Source organism: Nicotiana attenuata, unplaced genomic scaffold (genome assembly GCF_001879085.1).
Source record: "Nicotiana attenuata strain UT unplaced genomic scaffold, NIATTr2, whole genome shotgun sequence".
Classification (NCBI taxonomy): Eukaryota; Viridiplantae; Streptophyta; class Magnoliopsida; order Solanales; family Solanaceae; genus Nicotiana; species Nicotiana attenuata.
The window spans coordinates 487,220-496,825 of record NW_017670571.1 but is presented as its reverse complement, the minus strand read 5'-3'; the positions used below and the strand labels follow the sequence as shown (position 1 = coordinate 496,825).

The 9,606-nt window shown below is 34.8% G+C and overlaps 1 protein-coding gene across 1 annotated transcript; it reads right to left on the bottom strand.

The window, feature by feature from the left end:
- Positions 1 to 398: 398 nt before the first annotated feature.
- Positions 399 to 8,051, bottom strand: LOC109241107 (tubulin gamma-1 chain-like). The gene is made up of 11 exons (XM_019407827.1): positions 7,703 to 8,051; positions 6,150 to 6,350; positions 4,202 to 4,313; positions 3,672 to 4,072; positions 2,837 to 2,890; positions 2,650 to 2,754; positions 2,250 to 2,324; positions 2,104 to 2,148; positions 1,315 to 1,443; positions 759 to 863; positions 399 to 680 (listed from the first exon to the last, which is right to left on the bottom strand). Exons 1-11 carry the CDS (start codon positions 7,829 to 7,831, stop codon positions 612 to 614), a joined length of 1,425 nt encoding a protein of 474 aa, XP_019263372.1. The 5' UTR covers positions 7,832 to 8,051; the 3' UTR covers positions 399 to 611.
- Positions 8,052 to 9,606: the final 1,555 nt, after the last annotated feature.

Sequence of the window (9,606 nt, the reverse complement as noted above, 5' to 3'; positions counted from 1 at the left end):
TTACTTATAGTCAATGTATACATTTTTATTTGATTGACGCTATATACACGTGCAGCGCACGTACACTTAAAACTAGTAGAAAAAATTTATAAAAACATCTTAATGTTTAGACCTATCAGTTTCGCAAATGTATCAAATTAGTGCTGAAGCTCAGCGTCTTACAATTCTGGCACCTAAATCAACCTTGTCATTTGAGAAAATAATCCATAGTCATGGTAATTTTTTGGTACAAGCCAATAATTATTTATGTATGTAAGATTTCATAAATTATTTAGGTCCAAAACAAGGATTTACCTACTTTTCTTTGTAGACTGGCTCGTACTTCCAACTTGAACATTAAAACTACTTAACAAAGGCACGGCTTTGCACAATAGCTTTTGGAACTCAACTCAGTACTGGCAAGTGGATAATTTTCAGATTTTACTTATTGCCATCATTGGCCTGAAAAATTTAAGATAAGAGGACTAAAAAGGAAAATAAAATGCTTGACTTTCCGTTCACCATCAACTGGCTAAGAAAAGAGGATTTCTACAAAGAAGTTTTGCCATTATATTCAAAATGATAGTCAACAAATATGTCCTTTCTGTTGGCTGGAAAGGAAGTTGGTTTATTCACACAGCTTTATTTGGATCAACTGTTCCGCTGGCATTTCCCTCGCCTGTTAGAACGTGATCCAGATCCTGCACATGCAGAAGAGTGCCTTTTTTGATGCTGCTACACATGAATTATAAAGCAAATGGAACCAGTCTAGTACTTACCTCCATTCCCCACTGGATGTAATCTGGGGACTCACAGGCTTTGTACTCATCAACAAGACTCTCAATCACATCTCTAGATTCATCAAATTCTGATAGATCATTATCCTGTCAAATTACCAATTTTGTACAGACTATAATAGTTAGGGGAATTAGAAAAATATCTGTTTAGAATCCTACCAACAAAAGTTTTTCAAATGACATTTGTTCCCGCAATAAGAGATAATTCTATCTTATGATGTAGTTGGTTAGTTATAGAATATCATGGCCGAATATTCTTCCATTTGGTCTTAATCACTTTACATGTAGCCTCACTTATAAACATAGCAATTATTGTTGTAAACTGATTTCAAACATGTATTTTGATCCAGAATACTCTCGGTTTGAGCTTAGATTTTGTGGAAATGACTAAGCAGAATGAGGTTTGTCCAGTTTAGTTTACCCAACATTCTCGGCTACTCAAGCGGACAGTTGAGATGTAAAAACTTAACTCAAACCATGCACCATTTAATCTCTTTCCTGGGTGGATTATATCTGAAAGGCAGAGCTGAGGACTTACAGCAAACATTGGATAATTCCTGTAGTTGTCAAGGAAGGCTTGTCTCTTTCTCAATTTATCATACTGGCTCAAACACTTGGAAAATAAGTGGCGGATCCCCGTGTAGCTTGCCAGCATGAGACCACTAACCTGACCAATTGAAGCAGCACATAATAATAAATTATACACCAAATTTTTTGAAGAATATACTATAGATGCAGCATCACATGATTCAGATTTCTCCAATACGGACAAGAAAACAAACATTAAACTGAAAAGTTCCTAATGAATGGACTATTTTGAGAAACAAGATTACAGAAGAACGTGGAAACCAAGATAAGCAACCCGATGGTACTCAGCTTGCCTCGGCTGATATTTTGTAATTCCCAAATCAGCTACTCATTGAAATATATTGGCCAAAATAACAAGACATAGACGTTAGTCTCCAAAAGGTAGATGCTTGAGCTTAAGAAGCTTTTGGTCCACGCCCTTCAAACATGAATAAATTACATTTTCAAAAACTTCTTACAAATGTTCAATTGTTCACCTTTTCAAAAGCTTCTCACAAATGTTCACCTCTTCAAAAACTTCTCATAAATTTTCACCTTTTCAAAGTTGAAGTTATAAACCTTGCAGAACTTTTTACTGCAGCAACAATATCTAGTGGATAAGCATCAGCTTCAAACTTTGGTTTTTACATACTGAGCCTGTTTAATCTCAGTGAGTTATTTAAGTATTTCCCATGTAGCACAACTAACAAAAAAGCTTTGAAGAGAAAAGATGAACAGGTATTTTTAAAGTAAATCTCACCCTATGTGCTGTTTGGACGTATGGAGACTTTCTTGATAAAGCAACCTGCAAAGAATGTAGGGGTAAGAAAAATTTAACAGAAATAGCCTAAGCTGTGCGCTTATTATGGCAATTCAAGAAAAAAAAAACAAAAAAAAAAAACATGCCTGAATGCTAGCAGGGCCCCATTCAATAAAATTAACAAGCTTTCTTTCCCGTATTCTCTGCAGGCTTTCGTGGACCTGATTTCAGAAATATCAAATGAGTAAAAGAGCAGCTGATATAAGATCTTTTTTGCTGAAGTGAGACCATACTTGCATTTGCGTATGCATATACTCGGTTACTGTGTACCACAGGCTCAAGAAAGTTGGAAGATACCCAACAGATCATCATTGGGTATGTTAGCAATCAAAATAGCTTTCTGCCAAATTGAAATGCCTCAACCAGTTTTTAGCACTCAAAGCAATTTGTTTAAACTATTGGCAACTTTTATTGCAGCAGCAATGAAGCAGCAAAGGGAAAAAAGGAAATACAGTACAAAAGCTGTTAAGCTATTTTCAAGAATACCTGAGTAGGATCAACTTCTCCTTGAATAATGTTTAATATGGATATGTACTTTGCCTGACTGGCTTCCTTCGTTCGGGTATAAGAAGATACCATGATATTCTTGGACTGCAAAGTGAAACATTTTTGAGTTATTGGGCGTATCTGAACACACTTCCTACTTAACAATCTAAAAGAAAGTTTTACTGACCGAAAGGAGTCTTCTCATCACATCAAGTACAGTTGTTTTCCGAATTGCATTAGCCTGTGAAAAGGATTATCAGCACTTTGCATTGGTTTTCAATTTTCATTTCATGTTTTCTTTTATTATATGAAACAAATGAAGTGGCCACCATTTACTTTACAGGCTACATTTGCTCCTACAATAAGTTTTAAATATAGAGCATATACACAGGATGATAAAATCATAAATAGAAAGTTAAATCGAAAGAGATCATTACCAAAATGAGGTCCCACTGCAATATTTCTAGAAAATAACAAGACCTAAAAACTGTGGAAGAACCAAAAAGAGTAGGATGGCTTGAACAAGTTTATCCAGTAACCTTACAGTGGCAATGGAATAGAATATATCCAGGATATGTAGCACTTCTTAATGAGTTGACAGATATAATTTCACCGTATGCTACAAATGCTAACAAGTTATCGGACAGGATTTCCAGGTAAACAGTACTTCTAAAACAAGTTAACAGATAGGATTTGGGATTTAATCCCTTAGTATCAGATATCAAACCTCACTAAAGTTCCTCCTATTTTTTTTCAAGTGATAGTTTTAGTATAATAACTCTAGCATGAAAACATAATTACTCCAGCATCAAATATGTCATAAATAATCAGCTGGCGGACAGCATGTCCATTGGCATTGGTTACTTAAGTCCATATTGGAATTGTTCTTCTTTCTCGAGAATAAACCAAATTCAGTTACTAAAAGAGCTTGTTCAAAGTATAATGATCAGCAACGACTAACAGCTTATATTTTCAATGCAACGCCAGCGAAACGTTACCGCTTTATGAAATAGAAAGCTTACTTGGCACTCCACAGTGAGCGGTGTATACCCTGTCATCAGAAAATGGCATCTTGGTGTTGGAATTAAAGAAGCAAGGAGACCAACCAAGTCATTGTTCATGTATCCAGGATACCGTAGGGTAGTTGTACTAGCTGACATTACAGTAGAAACTAATGAATTTGTTTGAGCAAAGGTGGGAGTTGGAATATGCAGGCGATCCACAGCAATTCTGTTGAGTGCAGTATTGTCAAGGACAACTACACAATCTGCATTTAATGTCAGTCGCTTGAGTGTCAAAAGGGAATTGTAAGGCTGTACAACCACATCACTTGTCTCATTTTGGTTAGGAAACACACTGTATGTCTGAATAAGTTTTCTGCTGTAGCGATCATTCAGAGCCTCCAACAGATACGAGCCCATACCTGCACTAAAGACAGTCATTAGACAAACAAATAATTAGATATTCACACAAATTCTTACAGTTGGTCTCAGCAACCACTCATTTTTCGAACATTATCACATTTTTCACCAACTCAACAAAAAGAATTAACCTGAGCCAGTTCCACCAGCAATAGAATGACACAGAACAAAACCCTCAAGACTATCACTTCCATCTGCTTCCCTATCAATCATGTCCATCAGATCCTCCTCATATTGCTTACCCTGATCAAACGAACGATTGTATCAAAACATTTAGAAACAACTATTCCAGGTCTTTTAGATCCAACTCTGAGATTAAGGTGTAGTTGTTGTTGATCCAGATCTTTTAGATGTGGGATAAAAGAAAATTAATGCAAGCTTGGTATCCAAAAACGATAACTGCATCAGACAATTTCTTGCATTAATTAGTGTACATCCCAGTAAGTGCATATTTTGACTAATTCATACCCAAATACAGCAAAAGGTAGAGTAGACACTTCTATTGCAATTTTCAGGTCTAAAAGATTTTTGGAGACACTAAGAACTTCAAGAACATTTGCTGAACAGAGGTTTCTGGACACTAGAAGTACAGAACAAAAGAAGTATACTGAACTAGCAGAGAATTCAGAGCAGATTCTGAAGGTGGAAAGAGAAAGAGGTCGATGACATCTATTGGCGTCTTCAATCAAACTAATACAGTTTATCCAATTGAAAAATCTGAAGGCAGCGACATAAATGCATGTCCTTTTTTTTTGAAAGAACATGGCTTCTGCATCTACTGGCTTCTTCTTTTTTATCTGACTGCCTTCACATTATTTATTTACCATGAGGTCATAAATGCATGTTCCATTGGTAAGATGTCATTATAATGAGGAATTGGAAGTACAAATTTTGATTCTTGAACCAATAAAGAAGCATTGCAGTTAAAAGAGCCAGATTTTTCTTTCATAAGCCAAAATCAATTCCCGTAATGATGTCTGGCTCCTTCATGCAGTTTGATAAGCCAGCCAATTGCAACCGAGAATTTGATCTGTTGCTTGAAACACTTATCGAGCATCTGTTGTTAAAGGCTCATTTAAGGCACGCTTAAGCCCTGAAGCTCAGAAAAGCTCGGGGAGGGCGCTTTGCCTCACTTAAGTTGCTCCAGTGTAGGCAAGGCACTAAGGTGTACGCACTCATTGTCCATGAGTTCTATCTTGAATTGAGCGGTACTAAACAACAAATATAATCAGCAAATAAGTGTATTAGTTGTTAAGGAAAACATTATGAATGAATTTGTTACTTTTTCTTAAGTTACATATATATTTTTTCATTTTTTCCTTCATTGAGCCTTTATTTACTAAAGCTCATAGATAAATTGCGCTCCGCGCTTAAGCCCCAATACACCTGGAGCGCTTTTTAGAGCTTTTCGCCTTTAACAAGGTAGAAATAGTTAAGAAAGGTAACCTTAAAGCTGCAGAAAACTTTATACGTATGCAGTGGCATAGGATCATGTCCATTCCCAAATAACTCCTTTTTTTCGCACATGCCATGTCTTAGATTTGGAAAGTAATGTGCTCACTACCAAACTTATTAAGAAAAAGAAAAAGCTAGCATGAGCGCAAGGGCAGACTTACGTTACTCCAAGCGGTGTCATCCAACACCGCTTCGCCGGAAAATCTTACTAAGTGCACATATAAACAGTGGACTCAGAACAGGTATATAATAAAAATGTCACCATTGGAAAAACAAGTGTACTTAGTCTAATGGCCAGCTCGTCCATTTTCACTCAAAAGGGTGGGGGATCGAAACCCACTCCTTAGTTCTTTGCATATTTTTAAAGCATTTTAGTTTAAAAATTAGATTCTACAGGAATCGAACTCTAACCTTAATTTACAACTTCTGAGTGACCGGATTTGCTGGTGTTACTCTTCTCAACTTGTTATTTTTCATGTCGTTATAGTGTTTTATTTTTTTAATGATGACACCGCTTACAAAAAATTCTGCGTACGCCCCTGCATGAATGTGCATATTTATTTTGATAAAGTAATACGTGTAGGGTGTGTGTGTACAAAACAATAACTATCCAAAAGAAGTAACCTGATGATATCCGCTTGCCCAATTATTTCCAGCACCACCTCCGTGATCAGCGATGAATACATTCTCGTGGTTATACAAGTTCCTGTATTCACCATTTTGTATACTATTAATGACTCTAGGCTCTAGATCCATCAGTAAAGCTCGAGGTATATAGTGTTGGTCATCGGCTTGATAGAAAAAGACATCTTTCCTATCACCTCCCTGAAGCAGTTGAAATATAGAGAATAAGCACCTTGAACCAATCTCAAACTTGTCTCTGTATGGCAGGAAGCTATCAATTTATTCATACATCACTTTTCCTCCCTTCAAGGTTCTTATTTTCAGCCGTTAAAATGAAAATCTGGTTATTCATGCAAAATAAGAGACTGTATAAAAATGTGAATACAAGGATGTAATCATAGACAAGCAAATAACAATATGAAAGAGAATTTGAAACATTAAAAGATTTTCTTTTCTGAGTAGATGAGGGCAGTAGATCCACACGTCATACACAATACACATAGAAGTGTTGCACCTTTGAATGTGAGTGTATATACACTCTATTGACATCCTTGGCTACAGAGGAGCATTAGTTAGCATATTAGGGAAACAAAAAAGAGATAGTATATATATAGATATACACCAATGCGCACAAATAAATGGAGACAGACCCTATTCAAAACTTCTTTTATGCTATTTTAGCATGTAGTTGGTCCAACACATTTGATTCTTACGAAACAACGCTTCTATTATCTACAGAAATGCAGCACACAACAGAAATTATTAGTAACCGCCAAGTGAATTTGCAAAAGTAACCAATCCTCACAAAACTCACTTATGAGCAAAGCAATAGCCGCTCAAAACCCGGATATTGGAGGATCGCAATAGGTTGACGGCCACCGTAAACATAATCAGATTATGATAAACCCATTGGATACAGAAGATACAGGTAGTTGAACGCCAACTAGCTTGGGATTGAGACACATTTGATTGATTAATTGATTGAACCAATTCACACATTAAAGCATGAGGCATCACAAAAACAAGGACCAATCATCAAAACTTTATCTTGTTGAACTCTGTCCACCAAGGCTTAGACATATTACAAGAAATCACAAAGTGTTTTTGCTTCCGATGGGATTTGAACCTGAGCCCTCATGGTTCTCAACCAACTTTATTGAACTAACCACTTATACTGGTTGTCACTTGCATATTATACGGAATGCAAAGTAGATAGCACGTAAAAGTATTACAGAGCTTCAAAGGTCAACATACCACAAAATTAGCCCAATTAAGAGCCAAATACTCAAGTTTCAAGCAATAGTATCATACAAACCCAAATCCACTTTATCTTATCAAAAGAGGAGTTGAATCCAAAAACCTAAATTATATCTTTCCTTCCAGAACATAAATTACAATTACACACAAAACTTGGAAAGCAGGATGCTCTTAGTCCAGCCAGAGCAAAGTAGTAGTACCAATTTGAAAGCAGTATGTATTAAAGTCAAAATGTAGTACCTCATGCAGTAGTAATAGTACTTTGATACAAAAGAAATGAGAAAAGTTAGAAAAACCTGAGTGGCAAAATCTTCGAGAATGCCGTCTTTACTGATACCATGTTCAAGGCATAGTTGTTTCCAGAACTCCATACCTATTTGATTCCCGCATTGTCCCACTTGTAATGTGATTATTTCTCGAGGCATTTTCCTTTGTCCCTTATTATGATCTTACTTGAACAGTAACTGCACAAGATTTTCGATCTGGTAGAGAGGAGAAGAGTAATCGACCTTTTGCTTTTACATATGTGCGATTTTTATTTTTTTTATTTTTTATATTTTTTGAATTGAAAAAAAGAAGAGGGAAAAGGTGAGTCTTCGGAAATTATGAGCTCACTCTTTCTAGAGTTGAAGTGGCGGGGCGCGCCTGCCGACTTAATTTATGGATTTGATTTACATATCCAGATACTAAAAAAGGAAACAACCACTTATGTCCATTTATAAGTAGTTCATTATAAAAATTGGCTAATTTATAAAATACTACTAATATTAGCCAACTATTACTAATATTAGCCAATTAGCTATTTGGAACAAAAAAAAAAAGTTCAAATTTTTGCTTTCTTTTGAGTGAGTGTTATTAGAATAGATTGGGTACATCCTAAGGAGCTTGAATCTCAGTTTTGGGATGATTTGGTGAAGTTTTGAGGTGGTTTGAATTGAAAATTCGAAGTAAAAACTAAACATGAAAAAAATGATATGTGTATCACACTATGTATCATTTGTGTATCACATATGTATCATATTTGTATCAATTGTGTATCACATGTATATTCATGTATACCTGTGTGTGAGATACATGCGTGATATATGTGTCGCACAAGAATTTTTTTAACTCGATTTAATTACAAATTTTGATACAAAACCAGTTCAAATCACCTCTAATCTTCCTCAAATTTTGTAAATTGACTTATCTATATGTTTTCAATGAATGTCAATTATACCCATTGAAAAAGTTTCTTTTTTGCTTAGATTGTTGGAATATTGTATTTTTATTTTGTATTTCATGACCTTATATGCCACCTCATCCATGAAATTTCTTTTCCGTCTTGCATCTAATGTTGCTAATCACGCTTAAAAATATGGAAAGAGGTTTTTGCATGTGATTCTTTGAGAGAAAGAACCTTATTTATTTGATTTTTTAATTTTTATATGTGCTTGACTAGTTTTGGTAAGTCTATGACTAATGGCTAGAAGTTGGTAAGTTAAAACTTATTTGGGACATTTGTGTAAGTTTCCCTACTAAAAAAACAATATGTAATATCAGTTTAGTTTAAGGTGTTATTGTTAAAAGAGTTTACTTTATTTTTTAAGAGACTCTATAAATTTATTATAAATCATTACTTATTGTTGTAAATAATTTAACTTGCTGATGTAAAAATAGCTATACACTATTAGTACACATAATTATTTTGTTTGAGGATAACATTTTTTTGAGAATTAATTTTCCTCCACACCAAACATAATATTTTGAACATCTCTCTTCTTTACATTGTTCTGTTAGATGGCTTCTTTTTTATTCAGCATTAGTTATTCTTTGTTTGGTGGTTATTGTAAATATTAACATGTAGTTAGTGTTTACATAAATTAATATATTTTACCATATACTAGTAATAAATGTTGTACCATTGATTTGATGTAAATGCGGGTAAATTGTTTATCCTTTTTACAATACCTGTATTAATTAAAACCAGCATTACTTATTTTTATTTGGTATATCCTATTTTGAGGTGCCATACATTTATTTAAAGAATAAAGTATGCGTACCTTAATAAACAGGAGTTGAGTTGGCTAGGTATACAGTTGACATTGAAATGAAGACCAGCTCAAGATTCCTCTTCTAAACAAATAAGTAGTACCATAACTGTTTTGCTTCCTTGAAGAAGCAAATTAAGGTATTTGACAATCTAAGAGACAGAACAGGT